The sequence below is a fragment of the Lacerta agilis genome, chromosome 11, assembly GCF_009819535.1.
Source record: "Lacerta agilis isolate rLacAgi1 chromosome 11, rLacAgi1.pri, whole genome shotgun sequence".
NCBI lineage: Eukaryota > Metazoa > Chordata > Lepidosauria > Squamata > Lacertidae > Lacerta > Lacerta agilis.
In genome coordinates, this window is record NC_046322.1 from 24,872,143 (window position 1) to 24,890,594 (window position 18,452).

Here is an 18,452-nt window from a genome sequence, read left to right on the forward strand (position 1 = left end):
ATCACAGAAGCCGCTTCCTTTAATGACAAGTTGGTACTCATGTAGCAATATTCCCCATACTGTATTCCGGACCAAAGTTCTGCTAACCAGAAACTGCTACATGACGTTTGCTTGCTGGGTAATAAATACATTAATAAGTGCACTCATGAATGAGTAAAGATTTAACCAACTAAGAGAAAGCCTTCCCGATCAAATTAGCTCTGAACTTGTGTTGTGTTTTTACTGCAACAAGTGCTGCAGAGTATTCATTTAAATACAGTTGTCCTTAATGACCCACAAGCTACTTTTTCATGTGTACTATTGATTTGCTGCAATAGCAAGATGCAACATGGGGGAAAAATCAGCCTCACAGAATCATACGATAGCTTTTATCCCAGTTCAGATGCATTAGGGTGGGGTAGCCAATATGGTGCCCCTCCCCCCCCACTCCAGAAGTTATTGGACTAACTCTCAGCAGCCCAAACCAGTGGTCAGGGATGACAGAGCTGTAATCCAACATCTGGAGGGCACCACATTCACTACCCCTGCATTAGGGGGGGGGAAAACCCCACTGGTATGTACTTAAAAGCATACCTTCTAATAGGAATGGTGAGCATGGCTTTTAAATTTTATCTTATGTAATTCCATTCATGAGTGATTCCTGTATTACCACACAAACATAAGTCTTGATCCAAAGATGCACCCACAATTTATATGCACACTTGAGCTCTCCTAAACCACAGGGTGCAATGTACAAGAGGCTTTGACAAAAAATTCCTCCGTTTATGCTGATTCTTTTAGGTGCATTTCTACATTATGTGGCGAGGGTTGCAGTTCAGGAATGACAATCCTATATTGCTAATGAATTGTGGCTAATTTGAAATGTTTATAACGTTCATAAGAATGCTTTCATTTCCTTACAAGTTCTTGCAGAAGCTTGAGGGCATTGATGAATGTTACAAAACTTTCAAAACTAACAATAATGTCCCACAGATCAGCTCAAATATTTTCAATTGATTGTAAAGACATTGAACAATAATGATGTAAAACTAGTTCCTTCTCCAATATGATGTTCAGATAAAACAGTTGTAATGCTTAGAGGGAAATAAGTCTCTGAATTTCAAAAAAATAACCAAACCCCAAACTTTAATGTAAGGTGAAATATTTATAAATAACAGACGTTTTCAATAAAAATATACATATTTTAACTGGGCATCATTATACTCCTAATCAGGACTGAACTACATCCCTAGGCTTGGTCCTCAGTCACTGCTGGAAGAGTCTGAGCTATCAGAAGATGAAGAATCTTTCTCCTTTTTTCTCTTCTTTTTCCCCTTTTTGTGATGTTTTCTTTTCTTGGATTTACTCTTTTTCTCCTTCTTTTCCTTTTTGTGGGATTTCTGCTTTTTCGATTTAGGCTCATCCTCTTCTGTGGCACTTGAGGAACAAGACCTTTAAACACAAGAACATCAATTTGTTCAGTTGTACACCAATGCCCCTAAGTGAAATATTGGAATCTGAGAGATCTTTAGCTAAAAAGAATTAACTTGGCTAAATACACCTAAGCTCTATTGTTCTAAACACCGGAGGACCCTGAACACAAGGGCTGGGCAATACTGGGTTCTCAACATTACAATGTATCACCAGCCAAACATCACAGCTTAGCAATAAACCATGATGTTGAAAGAAGCTGCGTTGGCCCTAGCCGGCGAGATGCGAGGTGAAACTGCCGCAGCTCTCATTGTGGGAGCTGAGGTGCTTACAATCCCAGCGCCTTGGGGGCTGTGGCCAATACAGCTGGCCCCAGCCTGCTGCTCAGCCGGGGGGGTGGGGGTGGCGGAAAGGCTCCTGCACCCAGCTGAGCGAGCTCCAATGTCCCTGCTGGTTAGAGGGATCTCAGGGCGCCTTTGCGAGGCTCCCTTCGCAGGAGCAGGGGGTGGGCAAGCTCCTTGCCCCCCACTCCCAGAAGATAGACCAGGCGCCTGTCAAGCTCCGTGGTTTTGATCTCTTTCCTTGTGGGGTAGTCGTTCACCCCAGGAGGAAAGACGCAGCCCACCCTCCCAACAAAGTCCACAAGGTGCCTTGTGGAGCGGGGCTGCCTGAGGCTGCTGGTGAGTGCTGGGCCCGGCAAAAGCATCAGAGAGCTTCTGCACCATCTGGCTGCCTTGGACCAGGAGGGTGGGCTCCGTCTTCCCTCTGGAAAGATGCAGCCAGGCAGTAGCCAAGCAAAGCTGTCTCTACCCAGAGCCCACACCCGGCTGCCGGCTTGCCCAAGCCAGAGGTGGGGGGGGGGGCTCCTTTAAACTTCTCCATTGAGGGATGTGCAGCAGAAGGCGATGGGAGTTTCACTGAGGTGTATCGCTGGTGCTCCTGAGTCCCTCTGCCTCCATCTCGCGACTGCAGCTTGTTTTTTCCTGGAGGCAGTGGGACTCAGGAGTGGCGGTGGTTTCACCAGCGATACACCGCTGAGTGAAGCTGTCTTTGCGGTCTGTCTCTCATAGTGGTCCTAAGCAATATATTGTTATGTCGCCCAGGCCTAATGAACAATGTCTGTGCTGTCTGTGAGAGGAAACCTGTGGCAAAACCTTGGGAGAGCATAAAAGGTTTTTTCCGGAGATACTCCTCCAATGACCAGTGAAACCAGTGAGAAAAGGGGCCATCTACACTGCATGAAGCAAGGTTTCAATGAGCAAAGGAATGGAAGGTGCCTCTTCTGGGTGGATCTGCCTGGCAAAGCATTCCACAACCATCAACCATTAGAAGCAGGTCCAGCGTCACCACCCCAGCTGATCTCTGGAACATCCGAATGGCTCGGGCCATTGACACGATCACCCCAAGTGCTCTCGCACGCTTCACAGAACCTGTTTGACTCCCTGGTATGCTCTAAAGCATAAGGCGAAGAAACAGACTGGAAGACAGCTCAAACATGAGTGGAGGAAAACTCCAGTAGAATGCAATTGAACACTGATAGGGCTCATCATCACACCTAACTAGTGGCAGTGAAGGCAGCAAAGAAGGCGTACTCCACCCAATACATGCTTTTACTTGCAGAGATTCGTGCAGGATTTAGTAGCAACAGCAATTCATCTTTGAAAGGAAATTAAATTTCCGTTTCTATTATAAAAAAACTTTTTGAACATACAAAATCTTGGATTAGAAAAAAGCCCAAATGGTTTCCCACCCATCTTTAAATGGTGTCATTACATGCAGAGATTCAGATTTGAAGACAATCTGAGCACAATATGTTTCAAGCTTCTCCCTGTTATGCAGAGACAAAGCTTTCAAAATTATACCTTTTCCTTGCTTTCTTTATTTTTGATTTTTCTTTGCCTTTCTTTTTGGTCTTTCTCTTTTCTTCTTCCGCAGAAGTTCCTGTGAGTTAACAAAGTAAGATGTTACCCCTCAAAAAAAGAGATTAATACATTACTTTAATTGTTATAACCCTTTAAGAGGTAAGAACATAAGAATAATCTGCTGGATCAGGCTAATGGCCCATCTAGTCCAGCAACCTGTTCTCACAGTGGTCAGCCAGATGCCTATGGGAAACCCGCAGATAAGAACCAAGCACAAAGCACTCTCCCCTCCTGTAGTTTCTAGCAACTGGTGTTCAGAAGCATTACTGCCTCCAGCTGTGGAGGAAGAACATAGGTATTGTTGCTTGTACTCTCTGAGCACCTTATTATCCATGAACATGTCCACTTACTGTATGTAAGCAAATATAATCCAGGCAAAGCTTTCAGGATAATTAAAACTAACAAATCCATGTACAATCAGGAATGGGTGATAAAACAGTACGTAATCTTAAAACGCAATAAATGGCCATTGCAAATTAAGCAGTGAGATCAACAATTACTAAAACATTGAGTTAAATAACTCTAACCTGAAGCCACAATGAAAAGAAGGTTGTCACTAGGAGAATCTTAGAGAGGCAAGGGCATTCCATAAATGGGGCACCACTACAGAGAAGGTCCTCTCTTGCATCACAAAGGATGGAGCTCTAAGGGGAGCCTTCCCAGAAGATCTCAAAACGTTATTTACACCTAGAACTGGGCAGCTTTTAGTTCTGCATGACTGTAAAATTTAAAAAGGATCATTCTTTTGCTTGGTTGCTATTCTAGTAACACATAAGCAACCAGACTGTTCTAAGAGAATGAAGACAGGAGATATAGATATATTATACACAGACACACTTTTTTAAAAAATCACCTTACCCTTTTTTTCTGGAATGGCCTGCAGTTTTCCCAGCTCCTCTTCTTCGCTGTCCTCACTGCTTGTGCTGCTGACATCTAAAACTATGTCTCTTTTAGGGTCCACCCGAAGAAAGTTTCGGCATTCAAATGTCAGGTGACCAGCTGCATATAATTAAGCAATTGGGGGGAGGAAAAGCCAACAAAATAATTAGCCAGAGGTTGCTGGGATTGTATTATACTCTTCCTGCCACTATGTGTAACAAACATTTTACTCTTAAAAAGCAACGTGAATGATAATGTTGTTCCAATGACTTTTGTCAGAAACATAGCCCGGCTAAGGTCAGCATTCTAGGCTGGGGAGACATATTGCTTGGTCAGCCATATTTTACTCGGATTCTTGCCATGCTATGCAATGTCTGTTTGCACCATTTACTGATCCAGATTCTCAGCTTTCATTTAAAAGAAAAAGCAAGGGTTGTATCTAACAGAATGACCTCTGCAGGCTTAATGGAACTCTCCCCACACTTGCTGGCAGCACCCGATTTTTCCAATACAAATGTAAGTGCTATGATACCAATATTGGTGGGATGAAGGGTGGTTCTGTGGCTGAAAGTGCATGGGTTGTATAAATCCTGCATCGTAGCCCAATGCTGTTATACCCATATTGCTGAGAGGGGCTAAGAATCATGTAGCGGTAGTCCGCTGTTATTATCCAACCTACTGGCATGTTGGATTTTTTTGGGGGTGTGTGTGTGTGCAGGGGTTTGGAAAATATATTTGGGATGTATGTGAAGTTGACTGTTGCAGCTGTGCGTGGGGGAGGAATGATTAATGCCTTAATGGGGTCAGGAGAAGAGAAACGGGGGCTTTTGTGGGTGGGTGGATTTTAATTGCAAAAACTCCCAGAAGGAAAAGGCTAATCACTCCTCCTTCCTTAGTGCTGCTTCTGCAAAACTATGCAGCTCTGTGCCGCATTTCCCCAAACAAACAAACCTAAAACAACTGTGTAGTTTGAGAGTTAAAATTATTAACAATAACTGTGTTTTAAAATACTACAGTAGAAGTCTGATCAGCAGTGAACAAAATGCTTTGCATGCTTAAAATATTTTCCCCTCGCTTGTATTAGCACTATCAAATCCCCCAGTCTATAGATTTTCTCCCACCCTGTGTGGGCTTTCAACTGTCACGAAATGTGACTCTAAGCAGTGAAGTGTGTATGCATACAATGCATGTTATAATGTGCACATAAAGATAGCATTCCACCACTCAGTTCTAAAAATTTCATGAGGAAAGCCTCTGGGCATAGTCATCTTTATGTGTTATGTATGTATGTGCATGAATTCCCCTTTTGGAAACAAAACCAAAAACCAAACCCATAATACATCCAGCAGTAACAAATCATTTAAGAGCATAGGCCAGTTGTAGTTCCAGGCAGGATCTCACTATTACTGACAAATACTTGCAATGCTTGGTAAGAGATCCCATTTCTGAGGAAAAATGGGTTTCTTTCATGAAATGGATCTTTTCATAAGACAGCTTTTCCGGCAGGCAGGCTGATGATGGATAACACTGGTTGAAGAAGAGTTGTTTAACAAAAAGATACACAAGTACAGCTTTAATATGAAAGCACACAAAAACCGTGAAAAATATCACCCTAATATGACTCCGAGACATTTTAACAGCCTCTGCCCTATTTCGATATTACTTTCAGCAATTTATTTAACAATTCATTCTCTGTGTGTGTGTTCCTTCCTTCTGTTCGCAGTTCTCAGGATCCGAATCAGTGTGTTTTGCTGTACATTAAATATGCTCCTACTCAGTTGCTATACACTGATAATGGCATTGCCTGAGTACAACAAACTAGTGATGTTTGTGGTAAATATTAGGAAATACTTAATTATATCTTCATTTTTGTAGATACTTACGATAGCCACATTTCTTGCACCCTGCTCTGATGTTATCTTTATTTCCACCTGAAAAGGCCAAACATATTTCATATTAGTTTAAGACAGATAAATGTGGAATATAAAGGGTAACAATTGATCTGCCATACACATCAGTATTGACGTTCTCCTATACAGAATATCAGTAATTGTATCAGCCACATACTATTACCAAAATGTATGTTGCACTGCATAATAGCATAACTTATCCTGACAGCCAGAGAAGTTCCCAAAGTATGATAAAGACATTATGATAGCTGCCATGCCTTTTGCATCAAGCCCTGCCATTCCAGTTTTGCAAGGCTGGATGCTCAGCCAAATTAAGATGCCATTTCCCCCTTATAGCTTACAAGCTATCAGTGCTACCTTCAGCGGGCCAAATATGATCATGTTTACATACATTATCATTTTCTGACATAGATGGACTAACGGCAGTCATACCTGTATATGAGGCTGGTGAACTTGGTGGGTTCTGGTTGACCAAGAACTGCCATAAGATTCAAGGAAACCTGAGATAAAGTTAACAGCTAAGCCCCTGCCTGAAATTGCTGTTCCTTAGGTTGCAAAGGCTGTATTAGCACACATTCAACTAGCTTCTTTATGCATGTAGATGAAGATTATTCTAATAGGGAAAAATTGTTTGGAATATATCAGGATTTCATATTCCTTTTTGTTTTCATTTTTAAAGATTAGTAATATTGTGGAGGTTAACCAGAGGGCAGCAGCTCAAAATAATATAATGGTGAACATAAGCTAATTAACATACAAACTAAGCAACACTCTAGTTTGCATGAAAAAGCTCCGCTGAATGAATTCATTTCCATAGAAACTGCAGGGGCCAAAATAAAATTAACAGAATTGTACTGATGGTGGTAGGTACATAAATAGCCCATTACTTAAAAGATAATTCAATTCAAAACTCTCCCCATGTTTATATCTAATGAGCTGATTAAGGTTTTGCAGATCATTTTGAATAACCATTGCAATAGCAAAACAAAACATCTACTGGGATATTTTTTTTTTTAAATCTAATTACAAACTAGATTATGAGGTTTAGCAACTCCACTCATCTTATTCATACTATTCAGTTATTATTTCATGCAATAGAAAAGGTAGATTTAAAAGTAAACTTTCACCTTGGAAATATGATTAATAATCTTTATATAGTAAATGGATTTCTACTTGGGATAAAAATGCATCAAATGCCCATTATCTCTAATTATCCTATTGTATCACTTATAGGAAAAAACAGAAGATCTTATTCTCTTGGAAGGAGAAAGCATTGCATACTGGTCACTGACTATGCTGATCAGAGTTGGAGTTGAACAACATCTAGAGGCTCCATGTTGGTCCCTTGTGAGATAATATTTATAGTTGTTGTTGAACTTATTTAGATCAACTTAAGCCAAACTGTAGGATATTAATATGAACTTCTAACTTGGGAAAACAGTTTGTTACATCATACTCCATGCTCAAAGAAGATTGCTTTGTTGTTATATTATACACTTTTGCTTAGTTTAGTATGTGCAACATTTCTGAGGCAAAGAAACTAAAATAGTGGAAATGTCAAAACAAATGTACTATCAAAACCTGGCATAAATATGGGACTTTCTCATCATTCACAACTGTCTTTCCCATAAGAATTTCTAAGGAATAAGATAAACAGAACTTTTCAAACTTAACCTGGTATGTAATTCTGGCAGAAGGCCCATTCAGCTTTACTTGATATATCACACAAAGTTTTGACATAATAATTATTTGTATTTTTTGTATTATTTGTATTTGTATTTTTACACAGCATTGTAACATGAACTGTATTTTGGGTTTGTAAACTTGGGTTTTCTTCTCTGTTTTGTTGCTTGTATATTTTTGGTGGAGAGAGATCATTAAAAAGTCTAAACCAAGTGTGAGGAACCTGTGGACCTCCAGATGTTGTTTGACTACAACTCCTATCATCCCTGAAGGCACTAGTTCCTACTTCTGGTTCAAAAAAATAGATTTTCCAACTCAACAATAAATTCTAGAAAAGGGGAATAAATGTTCTTCCTTTCCTAAAGAAAGTTCTATAATCAAATACGTTTTTTAAATCTATACTTCACATAGCCTTTGGAAAACATTACTGATTTCAGAATCAGCACAAGTTTATAAGAAGCAAGGATTTCTGCAGCCCCCCTTTTAAAACCTTGCACAGTTCTAAAAACCATTATGTCAATGTTTATTCAAGTACTCCACCCACTTAATAAGCAGAAACTAATTATATTATACTTTGATAATATGCTATTATCAAAATCATCATTATATGGTGCCTTTTTGGTAAACAGTGCCACCAGGGGGAGAAACATGCAACCCATTAGCACTTCTGACAAGAAGTGGATTGACATGCTGTCCGCTCTTGGGTTCCGGACAATTGTGGTACTGTACAAATTTGATGCAACAGCTGCAGACCTGCTTTTTTAAAAACTGAGTCTGCCCCCATCACATATAAATATGAAGCCAAATGTTTAAAGCAAAAAGGCATGTGAGTAGTTCTAAAGACTTCTCTGTCCACAGGTGCCTCCCCACCAGCCTCTTCCTTGATGTCACTCCCCAACCCTTCCTGATTGGACCCTAACACCAAAAGCAAGCCCAGCTTGGAGGAAAGCCAGGGGTGGGGTGGGGCAGAGACAAGAACCAATGGGTCACTAATAGCAGACATATTCCAACAACCACTAACCCAAGCATGACTCCTCTTGCTAACTTTCTTATCTACATGCACCTGAATGCTCAAAGTAAATAAATACAGGTGGTAGTAATATTTATTCTTCCTTGTCTAAGTCAGGGGGGTGCCAAAGCGTGATATCTCAGTTATGTGTGGGTCAAATAAAGGCGGAAAAAATATTTGTATGTTTGCCTCAATGGGCTTCAGTAAAAACTCTTGCTTTTTCCTCATTTCTATTCCTAGAAAGTTACTAGGACTGAATGTATTTGCTGACAGATCAAAAATCATTTGAAGGCAGTTTCTTTTGCATGTGTGTTCTTAAAATCAACTCTCAACTAATCCAAGGGGTCACCTGTTCCCTCTCTGTTGACCAGGTCAGATCCTGCTTGTTATGGCTTTCCCATAGGCACCTGGCTGGCCACTGTGAGAACAGGATGCTGGCCTAGATGAGCCACTAACCTGATCCAGCAGGACACAGAACACTTGATGTTTCCTGGACACAGTAGCATCAGAGAAGTTCAGTTAGTCTAGGAGCAGGCATTTGCCTCTTTCCTCTCATATAGCACAACTTTACATGGCCAGAGTGGTCCAGCAGGAGGGGCCTGCTGTATACAGCAATAGGAAGCTGCCTTATCCCAAGTTTGTTTATTTCTCCATCTTGCCTAGTATTGTGTACTGACTGGCAAAGGCTCTCATGAGTCTCCATTTTACAACTGTAGGAATCCACCCCTCCCAACTCTAATGAAGTTACTATCTTACAAAACAAGTATTTTAAGTCATATTTTTCTCCCCCTTTTTATGAAAAGTGAATCACAAATTCAGTAGAAAAGAGGAGGCCAGCAGGAACAGGGAAGCAGTGGGAGAGACATTTTACAATTTATCATATGAATACCGTCACCTAAGGTTTTTGTTTTTGTTTTGTTTTTTACAATAACAGCAGCAGAACACTGCTCCTACATCTTAACACTTGGAGATCAGGCACTGAAAAAAACAGTATCACAACCTCAAGTAGTATACAGATATCGTAATCCAATTCCTACTATTATTTCTTTTAGCTAAGCCCGGTAACTTTACACAACTGAAACCTTCCATCTGAAGTTCTTGTGTGTGTAAAGAACGCAAAGCAAAGCAAGACTGTCAACTTTAAGAAGTTCCGCATTTAGCACATTCCCTCCCCGACAGAGCAAGAGTCACGCCCCTTAACACAACTCTTGCACAACTCTTACAAGCTGCACTGAACCAGTTACAGGTAGGTAGCCGTGTTGGTCTGCCAGTCAAAACAAAATAAAAAATAAAAAACTCCTTCCAGTAGCACCTTAGAGACCAACTAAGTTTGTTCTTGGTATGAGCTTATGTGTGCATGCACATTTCTTCAGATAAGAACTCAGCTCCACTGAGTTCGGCAGGATTTAATCCCCAAACTGCAATCCCGATCACTTACTTCAGAGCAAATCCCACTGAATTCAGTAGGGTCTACTTCTGAGTAGGCATGCACAGGACTGCAGATGCTCCCCGGGACTCCCTTCAACTCGAGAGCACGTTGCGCTCTTCCCCTCGTCCTCGGGTTGAGCTACAGGAGATGCGGTGACTTTCCACACTGCCACGATCTCGCGCTTGGCCCTTCCGCGCCGCACCCGGTTGTCTGAACCGCGCTCACCTGGCAACGCCATGCAGCCCCCGACCTAGACGCCACGATACCCTGCTCTTGGCCGGACGAGGTAGAAATGGCAGCGCTTCCCCGCCGGAAAACTTTGACCCGAGCACGAAGGGCGCGTACCATCAGACAGAGAAGAGGGGTGGAGAAAGGAGAAAGGGGGGCGATATTGCCAGGGGGACAAGTGAAGGAACTGCAGATAGGGAATCCATTTCTGATTCCCGGAGAAAAAGCTTTAAGGTTGACAGGAGAGGCCCTTCGCTGATTCCCGGACTAAGGTGTCCCAGGCCACGCAACTGTCACAGAAACCCTGCAGTAGTGCGATAGTCCCTTTCCTATGAGCCACTCCTAGCCAAAGGAGGCGGGCTGCCTAGTTGATTGGCAGCGCTTCTGGTCCTTGTCAATCGGAATGAAAGCCCAGTAGCTAAAGAAGAAAAAGGAGGGGGGGGGAACAGGTAAATGACTTTTCTTTATTTCCACCCATACTGTAAGAGTTTTTCCATCTCCACCGTTCTAGGGCGGATAAGAACAGTTGCGGCGCCGCTACCCGGCCGGAAGACTTTGTACCGCACACAGCGGGTTGTACCAGTATTCCAGATCTGCGGGTGGATGCCCCTCCCCTGCGATAGAGGAAACAGCACAGTTCCATTCGTAGAGCGGATGCTTTGGCTTAGAAGCTCTTGAAATAGGTTTGTGTGGGTGGGGGAATTTTTGTTTGGTCTTCGATGGTGCGGGTGGGAAGCTTGCCTTCTTTTTAGCGCTGGTTCCCCCTCCTCGGGTAGAAGTGGTAGTTCCCGGCTTCCAACATGGCGGGAGGTTCGCCCTGGATTCCCGTTTAACCGAGTTCCGTGCGTCCGCCTACTCCCGGGACCAGGGACCGCCGCGCAGTGAGCGAGCTGCGTCCAAGCCCACACCATGAGTAACATCTACATCCAGGAACCGCCGACGAATGGCAAGGTTAGGGAGGGGGGTTGCTTGTGGCCGTAGTTAAAATATTCCCTTTCCACCGCTTTTCCTTTATCGGGCTGCAGGTCCCTCCTTACATCGTTTCTTCTGTTATCTTCAGTTTTGGCACTGGTTTCCTTTTGGGTGAAGACAGACGGCAAATGTGTGACCCAATGGCATTTCTCCATCTTCGCCACGCAAGGGACCTACTACTACTTGCTTGTTCTTCCTCTTGCTTCAAACATAGCCCAAGAAACCTTTTGTTATTTTTTAATCTCTCTTGCAAGCCTGTTGCCCTGAAATACAACCAAGGAATAAATAGCGTTTTGCTCTGATATCCTCTTACTTAAATTATATCAGTTATTTAAAACAAATGTAACTGTTCTCCATTCTACTCATTTTGTGTTCTGTGTGAGTAGTTGGCGGATCATATTATTGCTTCTAGCTAGTTCTTTGTTGCTGCTTCTGCTAACTGCACGTGTGAATGCTGTTTCATACGTTATGTAGGGTTGCCATATTTCAAAAAGTAAAAACCAGGACACTGAAAGTTGTTGAGTTTTTTTCGGCAAAAAACCCACAATTTTCCGGTTGATTTGCCTGAAATCCAGGACAAAGCGGTACCTTTAGGAAATCCCTCCCCCTTCAAATGTCAGCTCTGCCTTTGAAATCCCAGGAAAATCCGGACGTATTGCAGCCCTATGTTATGTTATACTTGAATAAACATTTACAGTTTATGTAACACAGGCAATCATTCTCTCATACTGAGATTTTGGTAAATTATAACTACTTGGATGCAACCTGTGAGGATAAATTAATGCAATCTATGATATTTTTGTTTATCAATGTGGTCCAGATTGTCCTCAGTGCACACATTTCCCAGTGTTCCGGATTAAGGAGAGTTTACTTCTCTGAGAAATAGGAGAAATGAAAATGGAAATTGGAAAAGTAAAAATGGGCTCTGTTCTGTGCTTGGTAGGCTCAAAGGACTCGACACTACCCTCCTTTTTTAATGTTGTTTATCAAGGAATCCCGGCTTGTCTGGAACATTAATGGAGCTGAAAGTGAAGAGATACTCTGTTTCCAACCTCTGACCAAAATGTAGATTTGGGAATTAGGGACTGCCTGTGGTTGCCACTCCAAACACCAGGCCAGCTCAGCCCCAAAGCTGAGCAGCTGCTGTCTTCTGGTGGTGAAGGTAGGCTCAAGATGGGAGATAATCAGTGACTGGCTGCTGACATTGTAGCAGGTGGAGAAAATGAAAGGATCAGGTGCACTTTTGCTATGAGGGACTGTTGATTAGTGGAAGAAGTTGAGCAATGGTGGGCAACCATCGTTTGGAATAGTCCATTGCTCCTGTGTACGCTGCTCAGCTAACTTGACATGGATTTATATAGTTTATAAAGAAAACTGAGCAGCATGTGTATGCTTAGACCCATTAGTGTGGAGTTTGGGAGGGGGTTACTTTGAATTGGAAAACCTTTTTCTAGATAATGTTCCATGAAATGTTCAGTCTCCTTAATCAACAGGGATCTAGTTTAGCATGTTACACTTATATTTGGTAAACAGATTTTTTAAAAGCATGCCTTGTTAATGTGTTAAATTAATACCTCTTTCCCCCCTCTAAGCCATAATAATTTGAAATGAAATGTTTGATATGGTGTGGGAAAATCAATAAAGCACACTTACACTTCAGTCTTGTGTATGGCTACACAGCACTTTTTTCCGAGTAGACATGCACAGGATCACACTGTTAATAGAATGTTTAATGCTATCAACAAACAATTTTGAAGACTTCTTTGATTTTTATATATTTACCGGTATATATATGTTACTGTTTTAAAGTTTGTCAACACAATTGAAAACTTAATATGCTAATTCTAGCATACTAAATAAGCTGTGCATTTAAGTTTACTATATATGCATGGATGCTTGCCAGAGACAGTTGATTAGTGTTGCATCCTAACACACCCATTATATTACCACTTCGTTTTTTTAGAATGCGGGAGTAGGGTTGGTTGAGGGGAGGGTAAGGGTGGGGGAGCTGCAGGTTGCTAGGGATTGCATTTGTATGTGTGCTCTCATCTATGTGGTGTCAGTTTCACCAACCCAGAGCTTGCCTGACCGCACCTCTCCCCATTCCTGTGAATACAGTGCCACCACTACCGTAAGGGCACTGTTGCCACTCCTTGTAATAGGATCCTATACCTGTACACAGGACTTACTCAATTTCTTGTTTTTAAGACAGTACCCTGAGGCAAGATGTATTTCTAGTGGCAGCCAGGAAACCATACTTTCTAGGAGTACATATATATTTGTAAAATAGACATATGCTCTTCTACAGGTTTTATTGAAAACGACAGCTGGAGATATTGATATTGAGCTATGGTCAAAGGAAGCCCCCAAAGCATGTCGGAACTTTATTCAGCTTTGCATGGAAGGTAATGATTAAAACTGAAAATACCTAATTATGTTTTGCATGAAATTTAAGGCACCAAACACCTACAAGAATGCCTAGTCCTTAAAGGGGGGTGTGTGTGGACCATTAAATAACCTATCTGTAGTCTATTGCAGTTTTCCATTATCATGATGGGAACTAGTCTAGGGCTTCCTTTGGCTTGCAAGCTTCTCCTATGGCATGACCATGAGAAGGACTTTAATGACAGTTTGCCGGATCATCAGAACCCAAGAGTCTTCTGTTAACTGTTTGTTTAATGCTGATTGTTTCAACAAAGCATAGTTGATGTAAACCACAATTTAGGTTTTGAGTGTAACGGCACACTGTGGTTAATTGAAATCAGAAGTAAAAATTTCCAATCTCCTTGTGGCTTGTTGGAAGAGGCAATGTGAATAGTGAGCATGCAAAGTGGAAGGGACAGGCTGGGCTCATTCCTAGCACAATAAACCACAGTTTATCGTGATGCCCAAATGCAGCCACTGTCATATTGATTGGTAGCCAAGAGTCATAGTTAGAAAAACAGACAAAAACAGTATTTTAAGATTGTTTCTTATCCAAACTTCCATGCAGCTGAGGCAAGGCTCTGCCTCTCTCTCAAGTCCTCTGAGATTAGCAGAGGGCTTGTGGGGAGGTTGGGGTTTCCCACACTTGACATGAAGTTTGGAGAAGGGGTAAAGCAGCAGTCGAGTCTCCTGCACTTTCCTTCCTTCTCTCCTTTCTGCTGCAGTATGAACTAACCTCAGCCTCTTCCCAAAGTCCTGTGTGCTTGTGCTAGAGAAAGTGGGGAGAGCTGGTAGTGAGGACTAAGAGAGGCTGGCTAGTAAACCAAACCAATACAGTGGTACCTCGGATTAGGAACAGTCCTGTTAATGAACTCTTCGGTTTACGAACTCCGCAGAACTGGAAGTAGTATTCCGGTTTGCGAACTTTACCTTGGTCTACGAACGGAAGCTGAATGGTGGAAGGGCACCAGCGGTTGGAGGCCTCTTTAGGGAAAGCATGCCTCGGTTTAAGAACGGATTTGGTTTAAGAACGGACTTCAGGAACAGATTAAGTTTGTAAACCGAGGTACCACTGTATTTGTGGACGACAGAATTTATTAACAGTATTAAAGATAATCCTTTTAAATTTCATAACTGAACTAAGTGGTTTTGGTAGTTTGGATTTTAGCTTCTTCAAAATTAGCATATGCAGCTAATCTTAAGAGGAGAGATATTTTGAAGGAATAAAATTTTGGCAAGAAACCAGAATGCTGTTTATAATGAAAGGTATATAGTCCATGTTAGCTACTCTAATGCTGGTTTTCTTTTCAGATTATTACAACAACACAATATTTCACAGGGTTGTACCTGAGTTTATAGTGCAAGGAGGAGATCCAACTGGTACTGGGTTAGGTGGAGAATCTATCTATGGGGCCCCTTTCAAGGTATGCATCTGTTTTCAGTGGGTTTTATTGTCCACTTATTCCACTGCTGTAGAACTTTGGTTAAAATGGATTAAGATTCAATAAATGTCCCAGCTACAGATAGCTGCCCACCCCATGTACACACAGCGGGTGGCACTGTGGGTTAAACCACGGAGCCTAGGGCTTGCCGATCAGAAGGTCAGTGGTTCGAATCCCCGCGATGGGGTGAGCTCCCGTTGCTCAGTCCCTGCTCCTTCCAACCTAGCAGTTCGAAAGCATGTCAAAGTGTAAGTAGATAAATAGGTACCGCACCAGCGTGAAGGTAAACGGCATTTCCATGCACTGCTCTGGTTTGCCAGAAGCGGCTTAGTCATGCTGGCCACATGACCTGGAAGCTGTAAGCCGGCTCCCTCGGCCAATAAAGTGAGATGAGCGCTGCAACCCCAGAGTCGTCCGCGACTGGACCTAATGGTCAGAGGTTCCTTTACCTTTACCTTTTACACTTAGCTGCCTACCCCATGCACACATAGCTTACAGTAGGCCCCATTGCACTTGGTGGGATGTGTAAAAGTGTGTAGGATTGCATAGTTAATCACTTTTAATTTCCTTTATTTCTTCGTGAGATAATTTGAGCACATGAGATTTTAGTCCTATTTGAACTGGCGGGACTAAAATGACTAACTTATGTCTAGATCTGGGTCAAAGTTTGGGGTTATTGAGGGTCACTTTTGTGAGGAAAGCAACATTATTATTATTATTATTATTATTATTATTATTATTATTATTATTATTATTATTATTATTATTATTCCTGTCTATTTTTAGAACTCTGCATATAAAATGGCATTCTAAACAATTATAGTGAAATGTAGGCTGTTCATAGAATGAAAGGATGGGACTTAATTGCCAAGCTTGGAAGGAAGAACAGATCCTCATCTTTCAAGATTTCTTGTCTATAAGTACAAATAACCATGAGAAAAGCGTTTTTAAAAAGTTCTAAAAGAAACAATTATGTTGTGCTTCTAGAATTAAGAACTGCTCCTCCTACTTGATAACTAGGATAGCCCCCCTTGAACTTCTTACTTCTGGTGTAACTTTCAATATTTGCATTCTTCCAAAAGACACGACTTTTATCTATATCACAACTCCTTAAAATTGGGACGATTTTTTTTATTGTGTTAATTAATGATTTCTAGTTTTTCAATGGAAGATAAGCTGGTGTCAATAATGTAAGTGATTATTGCTTTGGGATTGTTTTTGATGTCATATCCCAGAGGTGCAGCAATGGACAAGCTGTGGAATGAACAAAAGCAGTTTAAACTTATGCACTAATTGCTCTTCCTCTTTAATTTGCAGGATGAATTCCACTCACGGTTGCGCTTTATTCGGCGGGGACTGGTTGCCATGGCAAACGCCGGGCCTCACGATAATGGCAGCCAGTTCTTCTTTACTTTGGCTCGGGCAGATGAACTTAACAACAAGCACACCATCTTTGGAAAGGTCTGAAAGACTTCTATCCCAAGCCCTGTTATTTGTCTGCCTAAATTTGGTTGTGGGGGCAACCATGGCGAAGAAAACCCACCAAGAGCTGTCCAAACTCATCAAATGCAATCTCTGATGAGTGGAAGGGCTAGGTGTTTGGATACCCTCAGCACAATAATTTTATCTGTACGCTTTGTTTCCATAGTTAAAGCTGGGTTCAAGGCAGCTGACAGCATAAAAAGATTTACAGAACAAAAGCAGTCATAAGCAATAAATAAAACACATATCAAAGATACACATCCAGATTGAACAATTTCCACATAAATCATAGGATCTAAAAATAAAGATACTAGAAATGAAGATCAACAACAGCAACAAACCCCTGTAAACAATATCCCAGCCTCAGCAGCCTCAGCTTTTGTAGCTGGAGTCAGTCAGGGCCCCACCCTCCCAGGTCATGTGGAAAAAGGCCTGCAAGGCAGGGAACAGATCCTCCTGTTAAATATATCTATTTCGGCTTAGCCCTAGCATATATATCTCTTATGTCAGGCGTTGGAATCCTCGTATGTTTGTAAACTGCACCTTTTCCAATTGCATTTCTCATTGTGAAAAAAGGCTACATTGATATAAAAATTCATTTTATATGCTGTCAAACTGATAATGACTTTTTAACAGAAAATATGCAAGCTTTCTCAAACTTTCCAGAATGTACTTTGAAAATAATTTAAGCTTTAAAGAACCCTTTTCTAATTTGACAGATTACTGGAGATACCATATATAACATGTTACGACTTACAGAGGTTGAAACTGATGCAGATGAAAGACCACTGAACCCACATAAAATAAAAAGTACTGAGGTAGGTTTAATGTTGTCTAAAATGGATTAAAATATACATTTTCATTGCCTTCAAACCATTAGAATTAAATGTAATTTATTCGTATCTCTGTTTATCTCAAAGCAGTGATCAAAATGAGTACTTTATACAGTTATTTTAGCCTATTAATATGCATCTGTGTCTGCCATTTGTAATATCATTTTAAAAAGCTGTATATTTAATACCTGCAGTTTTGGAATTGACTATGTGTGGTATTCAGCTATGTTTTAATTCGAGTAGACCAGGCATAGGCAAACTCCAGCCCTCCAGATGTTTGGGACTACAATTCCCATCATCCCTGACCACTGGTCCTGTTAGTTAGGGAGATGGGAATTGTAGTCCCAAACATCTGGAGGGCCAGAGTTTGCCTATGCCTGGAGTAGACCTATTGAAATTGGTGAATGTGATTAAGTTGGGTCTATTAATTTCAATATGTCTACTCGGAGTAAAATTTAGGGTGATATTCAACTATGTCAGTTGCCATGAACTGAACTGATGATGACCATGTAGTGGGTTCTTATGGAGAACAGATGTACCTGTGTTATCCTGGTCCTAGGCTGTGAAGAGTTTGGAAGTTAAGCTTGCAGGCAGCAAATGCAGTTGCAGCAGCAGAGCTGGGAACATGCGTTCTCTTCTCCCTCATGCCACAGCATTCTGCGTCTGCTCCAGTGTGAGATTTCATCAGGCTCATTCCAACTCATGCGTGTTATGCTAAACCATGGTGCAAACTGGGTCTTGGTGCGTGGTGGTTTTGTACGTTGTAACTCTTGCAGTTGTAATTCTTCACTGTCTGTTTTACTGCAGCGACCTAAAAGAGGGTTTCTGA

At 41.6% G+C, this 18,452-nt stretch overlaps 2 protein-coding genes across 2 annotated transcripts in view; one reads left to right on the forward strand and one right to left on the reverse strand.

Annotated features, from left to right (window-relative positions):
• Window positions 1–1,124: 1,124 nt before the first annotated feature.
• SREK1IP1 (SREK1 interacting protein 1) lies at window positions 1,125–10,607 on the reverse strand. The gene is made up of 5 exons (XM_033164359.1): window positions 10,468–10,607; window positions 6,095–6,142; window positions 4,191–4,331; window positions 3,273–3,351; window positions 1,125–1,431 (listed from the first exon to the last, which is right to left on the reverse strand). Exons 1-5 carry the CDS (start codon window positions 10,478–10,480, stop codon window positions 1,242–1,244), a joined length of 471 nt encoding a protein of 156 aa, XP_033020250.1. The 5' UTR covers window positions 10,481–10,607; the 3' UTR covers window positions 1,125–1,241.
• A 683-nt stretch (window positions 10,608–11,290) lies between these two features.
• The window catches only part of CWC27 (CWC27 spliceosome associated cyclophilin), a 109,879-nt gene continuing 102,717 nt past the window's right edge, over window positions 11,291–18,452 (forward strand). Inside the window, exons 1-5 of the mRNA XM_033164839.1 lie at window positions 11,291–11,421; window positions 13,751–13,847; window positions 15,178–15,290; window positions 16,626–16,769; window positions 17,510–17,608. Coding sequence (XP_033020730.1) covers window positions 11,380–11,421; window positions 13,751–13,847; window positions 15,178–15,290; window positions 16,626–16,769; window positions 17,510–17,608 — 495 coding nt within the window. The 5' untranslated portion in view covers window positions 11,291–11,379. The remainder of the gene's footprint in view (window positions 11,422–13,750; window positions 13,848–15,177; window positions 15,291–16,625; window positions 16,770–17,509; window positions 17,609–18,452) is intronic.